The sequence below is a fragment of the Calliopsis andreniformis genome, chromosome 1 (assembly GCF_051401765.1).
Source record: "Calliopsis andreniformis isolate RMS-2024a chromosome 1, iyCalAndr_principal, whole genome shotgun sequence".
NCBI lineage: Eukaryota > Metazoa > Arthropoda > Insecta > Hymenoptera > Andrenidae > Calliopsis > Calliopsis andreniformis.
In genome coordinates this window covers 2,176,963-2,190,037 of record NC_135062.1, presented here as the reverse complement: position 1 = coordinate 2,190,037, position 13,075 = coordinate 2,176,963, and the positions used below count along the sequence as shown (strand labels likewise).

At 37.2% G+C, this 13,075-nt stretch overlaps 1 protein-coding gene and 1 pseudogene across 1 annotated transcript; one reads left to right on the top strand and one right to left on the bottom strand.

Moving 5' to 3' along the window:
• Positions 1-2,483: 2,483 nt before the first annotated feature.
• LOC143180579 (uncharacterized) lies at positions 2,484-3,252 on the bottom strand. Its single transcript, XM_076380409.1, has 4 exons — positions 3,207-3,252; positions 3,119-3,131; positions 2,887-3,073; positions 2,484-2,799 (listed from the first exon to the last, which is right to left on the bottom strand). The coding sequence occupies exons 1-4, from the start codon at positions 3,250-3,252 to the stop codon at positions 2,719-2,721; spliced, it is 327 nt and encodes a 108-aa protein (XP_076236524.1). The 3' UTR covers positions 2,484-2,718.
• A 5,264-nt stretch (positions 3,253-8,516) lies between these two features.
• On the top strand, positions 8,517-9,668 carry LOC143180565 (uncharacterized; annotated as a pseudogene).
• Positions 9,669-13,075: the final 3,407 nt, after the last annotated feature.

Below are 13,075 nucleotides of genomic sequence, written 5' to 3'. Positions count from 1 at the left end.
CTTCGCAACAGCGCTTCGATCGATTCGGAGTAGGCCCCGAAGGAGTCTGCCCCCTTAAGGGGGTACGATCAGATATGTCAGAGTAGCGACATTACCGACAAAATTAGGCAAAAACAGGGGTTTACGGCCTGACACTTTTCGTCCTTATATGAGATGATTTTAAGCTGGGAATGGGTTCATTCGAAAGAAAAAAGTTCAATGCAGCGCAGTCAACTCACGATTTAACGAAATTCTACTGATACTTAGTAATACGAGTGTTATAAAGTAGAGCAAAAATCTACCATTGACAGCTATGGAAATTTAAGCGTTTTTATGTAATTTAGAGAGTGTTTTGAACGAAATCGCGAGTTGACTGCGCTGCGTTGTACTTTTTTCTATCGAATGAACCCTTTCCCAGTTCAAAATGTTCTCATATAAGGACCAAAAGTGTCAGGCCGTAAAACCATACCACAGTATTGCTTTTGGCTGGGTTATCGATAAAACAGAGCAAAAAATATGACAAATTTAGTTGGCCTTTTGCGAACCAGGCGGCGCCTAATTTGAAAGGCTTGTGGATTCTACCTCATAAAAGAATAAGCGGAAACAGGAAGCTAACGTCATCAAAAATTCAATTTACGCGCGTTATGTTTATTTGTTTGTTAATTCAACTATTTAATTTGTTTATAGTAACGGGAGAAGAGGATTGGCTCTGAGATTGTGATAAGAACAGTCGTGTATTTTGTGAGAAATTTAATATATACATTTATTTCATAAATATTGTAGTTTTTAATATAAAAGAATCGCTACAATATTTAATTGGTGACCCCGACGTGATCGGATACAAATAGATAATTAAATAATTTTTACAAATTTCACAAGAAAAATGCCTCTTGATCGTTCTCCATTACGGCAGCCGGAATTCTCGCCATCTAACTCGAGAACAGAAGATTCAACACAGGATCAAGCTCAAAATGATCCGGGAACTCAAGAAAACGGTCAGCAACAAAATTTCGGTGCAATCAACGCAACCAGTTCCGTCAGACTTCCCCCGTTTTGGAAAGAAAATCCAGGACTTTGGTTCGCTCAAGTCGAGGCAGCGTTAAGCATTGCACGCATTTCCAGTGATGACTCGAAGTACAGGTACGTGGTCGTACATTTAGACCAGAGCATCCTCCCAATGGTGTCAGACATCCTTATCGATCCACCTCAACAGAATAAATACCAAACGATAAAAAGTAGAATCATTAACGCTTTCGAAGAGACCAATGAGTCCAAATTACGAAAATTAATGCATGGTTTAGAAATTTCTGAGGAAAAACCCTCTAATTTCCTACAAAAATTAAGAAATTTATCAAACGGCCAATGTAACGATTCAATACCACGTTCGTTATTCTTAGAAAGATTACCAGACAATATTCGAAGTATATTAGCCATCAGTGAAGTTTCTGACTTGCAGAAACTAGCCTTACAAGCGGATAAGATATATGAAATGTCAAAATCACATATCTCGACAATTTCTTCTTCGACAAATACGGGCACACCTTCGTTATCCGATGACCGTTACAAAGAGCTGAAAACAATGATAGAAGCATTAGCGGAAAATATTTACACACGTCGTTCAAAACAGAAACAAAATCGATTTAGACACAGAGCTAGATCTAATTCCCGAAATAGTAAATACTGTTTTTATCACCAAAATTTCGCCGAGAAAGCAAGGAAATGCACCCCACCTTGTTCTTGGAGACAAGCTCCAAATCAGGCAGCATCGACGCATACGGAAAACTAGTAAAGTCATCGGTATCAGAGGCAATTCCGGATGACTATTCAAAGAATCGCCTCATTATCGTAGATAAGAAAACGAAAACACGTTTTCTAGTTGATACCGGAGCTGATATTTCTGTAATTCCAGTAAAGGGTTTTAAAGGAACGCGTAAACAAGACGACTTAAAATTATATGCCGCAAATGGTACAGTCATAAATACTTTCGGTCATAAACTTCTATCCATCGATTTCGGTCTACACCGAGAATTCACATGGGAATTCATAATCGCAGATACTTCCAAGGCTATTTTAGGAGCTGATTTCCTAAAACATTATAATCTTCTTGTTGATTTGAAACGGAAAAGGTTACTGGATGGGATCACATTTTTAAGTTCCCCAGCTTACACCACATCCAAATCTTACGTTACCTTATCGACAATTAACGAAGCCGGAAAATTTTCATCTCTCCTGAAAGAATTTATTGACATTACGAAACCTTTAGGAAAACGTGGATGTAAACATCATGTTACACATCACATTCTTACTACTGGACCTCCAATTTATGAACCAGCTCGCAGACTCACACCAGAGAAGTTACAAATCGCGAAGAAGGAATTTGAAAAGATGATGAAAGAAGGCATCTGCGATCCCTCTTCCAGTTCTTGGGCGAGTCCACTGCACATGGTTAAGAAGAAGACGGGAGATTGGCGTACATGTGGTGACTATAGAAGGTTAAACAAAGCTACCATCCCGGACAAATACCCCATACCTCATCTCCACGATTTCACACACCGACTACACGACTGTAAAATTTTTACAACGTTAGATCTTACACGCGCATATTATCAGATCCCAATTGCCACAGAAGATCAACCAAAAACTGCAGTCATCACACCTTTTGGCCTTTTCGAATTCAAAGTCATGACTTTTGGTCTCTGTAATGCCGCACAATCATTCCAAAGATTCATGGACACAGTTCTACGTGGACTGGATTTTTGCTACTGTTATATTGACGACATCCTCATCGCTTCGAAAGACCTTGTCGAACACAAAATTCATCTAAAAAAAGTTTTTCAAAGGCTTAAAGATTTTGGTTTAAGCATAAATGTTGCAAAATGCGTTTTCGGCGAATCGAAAGTCACTTACCTCGGATATACAGTATCTGAACAGGGACTTAAACCTCTTCCTGACAAAGTTGAAGCCATTAAAACTTTCCCCACTCCGAAGAATATTTCTGAACTCCGTCGTTTTCTCGGAATGATCAACTTTTACAGGAGATTCATCAAGAATGCTGCGACTGCTCAAGCTCCACTCAACGCTCTGCTGGGTAATGCTAAAAAAAAGGACAAAAGATTAATTTCCTGGACGCCTGAGTTACTCCAAGCCTTTAACTATTGCAAAAATCAATTAGCCGACGCTACTTTATTGGCTCATCCTATTACTGATGTTCCTTTAGAAATTCGTACAGATGCATCGGATATCGCCATTGGCGCCGTTCTTCAACAATTCCATGAAGGTAATTGGCTTCCTTTAGCATTTTTCTCTAAAAAATTAAATGACACTCAGAAAAATTATAGCACCTATGACAGAGAATTACTAGCTATTTACAGCAGCATTAAATTTTTTAAACATCAAATAGAAGGTCGACAATTGACGATACGCACTGACCACAGACCTTTAACTTTTGCTTTTTCTCAAAAGTCTTCAAAAGCTTCTCCACGGCAAGCAAGACAACTCGATTACATTTGCCAATTTTCCACGAACATTGTTCATATTGCCGGTCAATCTAATATTATTGCTGATACTCTTTCGCGAGTAGAATCAATAAATATGCCTACTGTTGTTACTATTGACGAATTACTAAAAGAACAACAGAAGGATCAGGAGTTACAAAATATCTTACAAGCAACAAACTCTTCACTGAAGCTTTGCGGTCTACGCGTAGATAATTCGGATTCTCTACTGTATTGTGACACATCCGGAGAAGACATTAGACCTTACGTACCCATCTCTTTACGGAAACAGATTTATACACAAGTACATAATCTTTCACATCCTAGTGGAAGAGTTACATTAAAATTAATCTCACAAAGATTTGTTTGGCCACTTATGAGGAAAAACATAAAAGATTGGACACGTTCCTGTCTCCCATGTCAAAGAAGTAAAATTCATAGACATGTGAAAAACGTACCAACACAATTTCCAGTTCCAAACTCTCGTTTCGAACATATTCACATGGATATTGTTGGACCTTTTCCTATTTCCCATGGTTTTAAATATTGTTTAAATATCATCGATAGATTTACTCGATGGCCAGAAGCTATTCCAATCATTGACATTTCTGCTGACACTGTAGCTACTGCATTTTTTAATAATTGGATATGCAGATTTGGTTCTCCAGCCACAATTTCTACAGATCGAGGAAGTCAATTTGAATCACAACTCTTCCAAAGCTTGTGTAAACATATTGGAGCAAATAGAATTCGGACTACGGCTTACCATCCAGCTGCCAATGGTTTAATTGAACGCTGGCACAGATCTCTTAAAAACGCCATAATTTGTCATGCAAATACTAAATGGATGGACGTTCTTCCAACCGTTTTATTAGGTTTACAAACCTGTATCAAAGAGGATTTGAGGATTTCAACAGCAGAACTTGTTTATGGAAAATCATTAAGAATTCCTGGTGATTTCTTCTACGATTCTGATTTCCATCCTCCATCTGAAATATTCATAAACAAATTCAAGGAATATATGCAAGAAATCCGACCTGTTCCTACCTCACATCATTCTAAAAGAAAACCTTTCAGATTTAACGGATTAAATACCTGTTCTCACGTATTTGTACGAGTTGATGCTACAAGAGGATCTTTAGACGCACCTTATGAAGGACCTTTTGAAGTTATAAATAGGAATTCAGATTTAGTTTATACCGTTAAATATAATGATAATTTAGTTACAGTTTCCACTGAAAGGCTTAAACCGGCTTATTTTGAAGAAATTCCCACAGAAGTCGTTGAAATACCTACAGCAGAAAATGATCATCAACCTTCATCCTCGTGGTATGCAACAAAAACATACCCTGGGAAGAAGAAACTCACATTTGCGTAGGTTACTAGGAGGGGAGTACTGTGGAGTCTACCTCATAAAAGAATAAGCGGAAACAGGAAGCTAACGTCATCAAAAATTCAATTTACGCGCGTTATGTTTATTTGTTTGTTAATTCAACTATTTAATTTGTTTATAGTAACGGGAGAAGAGGATTGGCTTTGAGATTGTGATAAGAACAGTCGTGTATTTTGTGAGAAATTTAATATATACATTTATTTCATAAATATTGTAGTTTTTAATATAAAAGAATCGCTACAGGCTGCCGATGTGGAATCGGAATCTGTGATACCCAAATTGGCGATGCGAGTTACTGAAAATTTCCCCCTCCACTACACACACCATCTTAGGATTCGCGTGTGCATGAGCTCGACGCTTCGGGCCACTTCGGACAGCTTCGGAAAGTCAAAAGAGAACGCGAATGTAAAGTGAATCTTACTCTCTCGCTCTTGAAATACTGTGAAGTTGCCGACAAACGGCGCGCGATATTTTCATTTGCCCATATTTATTGTGTCAGCATCGCCGACTTCGACGATCTCTAGAAATGAAGCCACTGTGACTACACCGGTTGTAAAAAGAATCAATACAAGAATTAATTTATGAATTTATGAATTTATTTATTTTTTCATTATAATAATCACTTTATTATAATATTTTTTGGGCCGTGGCCCTCTCCTCCCCCTCTTCTCTCGCCTCTCCCGCCTCTCCCGCCTCTTGCACCTCTTCCGTACTTATAAAACTTTATTAACTGTTTCATTTTTTTCATCTATAATAGAAAAAGTAAATAATTATAATGTTATGTAGTCTGAAATTGCGTATGTATCTAATTATAAGTACGTACCTTTTTAAGTAAAGCCAGCATTTCTGTTGCCGGCGGCGACGGAGACCGCGGCGTTGTCGCTCCTCCTGTGACTTCCTTCGATGGAGAACAATCCATGATGGTTTCCTTGTTTGCCATCTAAAAATAAATTAAAGAAATTATTGTACCCTTTTCTTGAATTATTATTTATAATTCATAGACAAATTACAAAATCATGCTATAATTCACTGAAAATATGTCTTTACTTATCTCGAGTGTCGAATAACTTCTTTATCTTTAATTCGACGATTTATTTTCTCAAATAATTTTCGAGCACGTGTCTAGTCGCCGAATGCTGACTCGGGGACAGCCTCGAACATTACAACGTAACATCATCCAATGACAAAAATTTAATCTTTTATTACCATTCTTAAACAAATAGGATGAAAATCATAAAAAATTCGTGCATTGTCCGTACGACGATCTTCATTTCGATTTTATTAATCGAAATTCCAGCAGTTGTTTTCGTAACGAATATATGACACTCAATACTTTTCAAGATATTAGTAAAATTTTATTATCTTCTATAAGTATAAATAAGTTAAACATAATATTGAGTAATGCGTTGGCGTAAAAAAACTTCTTCTTTTCAAAATTTTCTGATCTATTTATGTAAAATAATTACAAAATGTACAAAATGTAATTATGTTACATAAATAGATGAAACAGATTCAAAGAGAAAAAGGGATCAATTTCTTGCCATTCCAAGGGTATACAACTTGATACCCCTTGGATGATAGTTTCGCGTACTTTCTTCTTGTCAATACATTATTTGATATCACCAAGATATCAAGTTTTATTTTTAAATAAAAAATTTTAAGACATGCATTGTTTAGTTATTTCAAACTAAATGTATTGTGTAATTATCGTTGTGATGGATCGTAATCGATGTGGGCGAACAATGAATAATATGAATGTAGTGGTATTTAGAATGTGACACGTGTAAAAGTTATACACATACAAATAACATGTGTCGTTTGCTAAATACCACTACATTCACACGATTCAGTGCTGTATTGAATCACTGAAAATATCTCAGCAATCGGAAACATCGCGCGTGGCTCGTGCCGCTTGTAGGGATGTGAACAGTTGAATGTGGCGTTTCAAGAGTGAGAGAGTAAGACTCATATTCGCACTCTCTCTACTTTCCGCAAGTGTCCGAAGTCGGTCGCGACGCGTCGAGTTCACGTACACATAACTCGTATAGTAGTGTGTGCAGTAGAGGGGGAAATTTTCTAAGCTACCTCCCGAAATCGAAATCATAGAAAGGCTCCATCTTGCGTTCATCAGGCAGCCACGTGTCTGTGGGTAATACTATTTCTGTAACGAAAACTGTAATAGCAGATACCGACCTGGCAATCTCGAAAAGTCACGTGACTACCGTACTCCCTTAAGAAGAAAGTTAGAAACTATCGATTTTGAGGAAGGAAAATACGATGACACTTTTGAGCTGTTAAAAGACAAAGTTTCTCAGTTCCAAGATTCTCGAGACAATGACTGCACTCTTGGACTGGGATACATCTTGAATAAAATTATATACAAAACAAAGTGGGATTTTGTAAGTAATGATTTCTTATAAAAAAGTATAATGAAAAATTGTAATTTTTTATATTTAAATATTTTGCCAAATGTAGGACAAAACGAAGGAACGCACGGGCTAGTTATAGCGTTAGGAGGTATATTTTCCCGTTGGAAACAAAACATTACGCACTACATCACACCTAGCAGTTATGATGGAGCAGTTTTAAAACCTACAATATTAATCATTATCCGCAAGGCAGAATCAATCGGATTTCGAGTTCATTGTATCTCATCTGACATGGGATCGAGTAATCAAAGTTTGTGGCGCGCGTTTGGTACATGTATCGCTGGTCATTATACAAATATTATAAATTCAATAATTTATCGGTGTGACAATCAACGAAGACTGTGGTTTGAAAGCGATCCAGATCATTTAGAGAAAAATCTAAAATGGTGTTTGATCAATAATAAATTTATAATTTTACCTGACAGTTTTCTTAAAACGTACAAACTGTCGAGCTCAGTTGTGCATTTCGAGCATCTATCGGATTTAGTAAACAGACAAGAAAATTATGATTTGAAACTCGTTTCGAAATTGAAAACAACCGATTTTGTAAGTAGTACATTTGGTAAAACGGAGGTGAATAAGGCAGTCAATTTCTTTTCTCGAGACAGTAGTTCAGGACTTAAATTTTTACAAGAATACACGTCGAAAATCGAGTATTTGACAACAGCAACTTTTGTTGAAATAATATCCGAATGGTTTTCAGTAGTCACTTCACGCACCCCTTAAATGGCGTTAGGAAAAACAATAGGCAATGCAGCTTCAATTAAAAAATTCAAAAATTCGATCATGTTTCTCCAATCTGTCACCGAATTATTTTAAAATGTCAAAGTTGGCAAAAAGAACACATTTAAACCAGTACAACAAGGTAATCATGTTAACGACGAAAACAGTCATCGAATTGTCAACTTATTTAATCGAAAAACATAACTACATTTACATTTTAAGTGGACGGTTTACAACAGATATTGTGGAAAATATTTTTTCATCTATTCGAGCAAAAATAACCGTTCCAAATACATTGCAATTTAAACAAAATCTTAAAATAGTTACTATTTCTAAATTGTGACCACGCTGCGGCGTGGTCGCTGGGGGGAAGCAAGGAAGAAGGTGCCGCCTCAGTCGGGCGCCGGGTTCGTTGTAGCGAATAAAGGGAGTCAGTTAAGTCTCGGTTGAGAACAGTCTTTTATTGAGGTTCGTGAAACACGCCGGGAGAGGGCACGTATGTCCCAACGGTGGTGTCGGCGGGTGTTGGGAGCCGCTGCTCCATTCCGTATTTACAGTACGCAGGAGAATAGAATCATCGGGATCGGAGTGTGTGAGTGGTGCTACAGGTTACGGCGGCTACGCCACCCGTTGACCTTGGTCGAGGGGTCCGTAGCCTGTGTCCACCGGGCTACGCCACGAATGGGACACAGAGACCCGAGGTTAGTGACGCGAAGAGAGAGCTATCCCGTCGATGATCACGATTATTACCACAAGGAGCGGTTATACACCACCTCCAAGGTCCGTTGGAAGACTAAGCACAGTCCGTTAAAAAAAGAGAAAACCAGCTTGTGCGCTATCGCGGTACTCGCTCGCTGTATGCACGCTCGGTGGCTGGAACGCTCTCACCCGGTGCCGTTTGCCTGCTTTATATTTCCGCGGTGTCGCAACTTCACTCGCGGGATCGCGAGATTTTGCGGTGGCCGCCTCGCGGCCGTGGTCTGAACTACGTTCTCCTGAGGCAGTCTCGAGTGGGGAGTTGGCGGTCTCCCCCTTACTCGTTACAAATATTTGAAACCTTTACCAACTTGCAATTATGAAGATGATAGACTGATTATTGGTGATTTTCTTCATAGAAAGAAAGTAATGAAACCCTAAACATGTGTTCCTGTAGTTCCCGATTTATCGCAAGAAGTGGTACGTATACATGATCTCGAATAATATGTTTTATACAATATTTCGGGTTACATAGTTTCTCGTATTTCAAAATATAACATATCCTGTAAAGAATGTTTGAACTCAGCTGGTTCATTTTAGCATCGTCCACAGACAAAATATGCTCGACATGTTCAGTTAAAGCGTTTCAAAGAAAACATATTATTCTTTGTGAATGAACCGTCATTTGAATTTTTTTTAAAAATGGAAATTGAATTTTGACGGTACTTCTTTTACTTGAAAAAAAATTGTAGCAGTTCAGATGTAAATTTTTTGGCATTTTTTCTTGAAAAATTTAAAACATTACCTTCTGAATTTGTTATAAATTGTCATAATGTTAAATTAAGAATTATTAAACGATTTATTAATTTTAAATTAAGAATTAATAACAAAAAGATAAAGACATCAAACATTTTTAGTAGTAATACTATGACGATGTATTCTGCTGCGTTTTAATATCAATTATGTTTTCTTATATCTTTGTAAAGTGGCATAACAAAATATTTATCTGTAAAATCTAAAAATTATTTCTTATAAAATATAAAAACGCAAGTTCGTAATACATTTTCATTAATATCAACAATTGCATTTCAGATATCTATGCGTTTCATAAGTATTTTCTAACTCGTACAGGAAAAATGCTAAATTTTTAAAAATTTGAACTTTAAAGAAGCTTCTAAAAAAATGTTTAAAAGTGATACATATCAGACTTCATTTATATGAAAGTTTATACTATTGTAACGAACCGTGCGTCGTAGTACATAAAACGTTCATAAATAGAGTGGCTTACCTGTGAACAGGGAGTAGGATGCGTGTGGCTTGTGGTTAAAAAATAAATTTCATAGACTGATTTTTCTTTAAAACAAAACATGAAATGATTTATTATCGAGGTTCTATATCGACGGAATATTAATGATTTATAATCTGAGCAGATGGCAGTGATGATCAATTTCGATCAAGGAAAAGCCAAGGAGCTGGTTAAAGCTGCTTCGGTCGGTAACCAAAGAGCTGATTAAAGCTGCCTCGATTTCGAGGAAGGAGCTAGTTACAGCTGCCTCGGTTAAGAGTAATCCAGGAGCTGGCTAAAGCTGCCTAGGTCGAAGGAACCAAGGAGCTGGTTAAAGCTGCCTAGATCGAAGGAACCAAGGAGCTGGTTAAAGCTGCCTCGGTATGGATTTGGGAGCACTCTGCCGAACTATCTTGGTTCTATCTCCATGCCTCTGCTGATGCTAGCGCTGCCTTATCTATACCAGAAAATTGCCTGCTTCTTTTGGGCCCAATGGCTGCCCTCGATGTAAGGGTAGCGTCGTGTTGCACCTGCATGTTCAGGAGTCATTGCAGGATACGCGCTCCCAGTTGGTTCTGAGGTTTTGGCGCATGCGTCTGGCGGTGTTTGCGCAGACATATAGAGAGCGTTGCTTGTTGATTGGGTCATGCTGTCATCATCCGGTCGTCATCCTGTCGTCAATGCATGTTCCATCGCACGCCATACGATGTCACTATGGTGACGTACTGTACAGGGTTATCGTTGAATCGGCAGCCCTACTCTGCTCTTGTTCGTCTTAGGTGATCAGTGCGTATGGGAAACGTATGGAGAAACTAAGTCAAGTAATCAGTATCACATTTGTTGCTCCTCTCGACGCGCTTACAAGGCCAGCTGGGTAAGCTCTCCTCTAGCTTGCGTACCGCGCGCATGCACATCTCTTTTTCCCTCCACTCCCCAATCTGGGGGTACGGAATGCTGGTCTCCACAACTGAATTTGTGCGCATGCGTAATGAGAAGCGTCCTGTTGTGTGTGCACACGCGCGTTGCGTGTCACTGGCACGAGAATTCGATTTAAGGATTTGAGGTTAGGATTATGAGTTAGGAGTTTAGATCACTGCCACTGTTCAGATTTAATTATCATTCATTATTTATTAAAGAAGAGATTGTCTTTCTGGTTAGAACTCGATTTCTTCGTAGCCGAAATCGCAGATGGTTGTTACACTATTGTTAACATATGCACATAGCTTTTTATAAATATTTTATAAAAATATGTTAGCGTTCCAAATCCATATCGCTGAATAGCCTCGCCAAGAGCGCCTTCAAAGCAGCGAGTCGGATGTTTTATTATTGCAACTATTAGTATTAATTATTACAAACGTTCTTTTGTTCGTTTTTTACCACGTGGCTGTAGTTTTTTCTCGAATGTGCATCGTGATACATCTCTCGCTGAAATATTTTGTTCGATTTCGTACATCCTAAATATAAAAGTTTGATGTTATTTGATTTAGTTTCATTAAAGTTTAGTTATATATTATGTGTTGTATCTGTATATTTAATTAGTATCGTATGTGTAGTGCATGTATATTACAGTTAATAAATTATAAATCATAATGTGAAGTGAAGTTTGTAATAAGTATTTGAAATACATTATGTCGAAAAGTATGTTTCATTTTATGTCACTATCGGCTCTTTTATCTGCAAAGTGTTAAAAATATTTATTTTTGTAGACAAGTATTTCTTCAAAAATGAGGATTTATACAATGTTTGGCATGGCGAAACTGATTCTGATAAGAGGATTATTTCTGTTTTTAATTTCATTTTTTATTCAATAAACGAAGCTGACGTATCAGAACAATATAAACAATTAATTGAAGACAAAGTTCACGTCTTCCGCAACAACTTATTGTGAAAATGGAAAAATTCGTTTCAAGTGCTAAAAACATTTAAAAGTAAGAATGTTAAATGGTTGCAAGGACATTTTAGTTTTGACAGATATGATTTAAACGCTGAACCTTCGACATCCGGAAGCATGAGACGTCCTCATTTGTCGTATAGTGAAAAGTCGAGAGTAGTGAAAGATGAGAGACATTAATGCTTGCAGAAAAACTAGATTATCAATTAGATCTGATAATGCACGCCACAACAATTGCACGAAAAAGATGCCAGAAAGATTTAGCTGTTGTTTTAAAAGAAGGCACAAAAAGTCCAGACCGGGCGAAAAAAAATTAGGAAAACGCTCTTTACAAATAAGAAAGAACAAGCTCCATTCACAATAGAGGAAGCTGTGGCCTTCTTTTTTGATAATAATATAACAAAACAGCAAACATGAATATAAGATTGGAAAAGAAAAAAGGAACTGTGACATGTATCTACCATATGAAGCCCTTCTGGAATATAGGCAAAGTAGCAGACCGAACGAAATCACAATAACAGAAACCACTGCAAAAGTTTCGCTACAAAATCTATCAAACAATGCAATACATAGAATTATTTTACAACGAAAAGAAGTAATGGAAAGTATAATTTCTACTACTAGGAATGACATTATGGAAGTACTGGCTATTCCAGATATAAGCAAAAGCTCGAAGAAACTTCATCTGATTCAGATCTTTTTGAAACATTAATTCCGCTTCGATACATAACAACCGATAACCCGATTCTATGGAATAATGTTACCCCTCATGCTGCGAAATTCTGCAGACCAATCCAATTGCAATTTGTAAAAGAATCAACACAACACAGTCTCAAAGAAAAGGAAGATATTGATTATCAAATTAACAACCTAACTGACTGCAACATACCACATGAAAATAAAATTTTTAAAAGTAGTTTTAAATTAGTTATGACGTTGATTGATGGTACAGTTTTAAAGATTATTACAAAAACTATGTCATATCAGTGTTCTCCAATATGTGGAGCAACTCCCCAACAAATTTTAAAAGTAGATGATTTTCGAACGGATGAATTTACACGTAAAAATGAAGAAAATTTACAGTATGGCATTAGTTCTTTGCATGCTTGGATTCGAGTTTTTCAGTGCGTAATTTATATGACTTATAGAACAGGAATTCAAAAGTTACAAGACAGGTCGAAGATA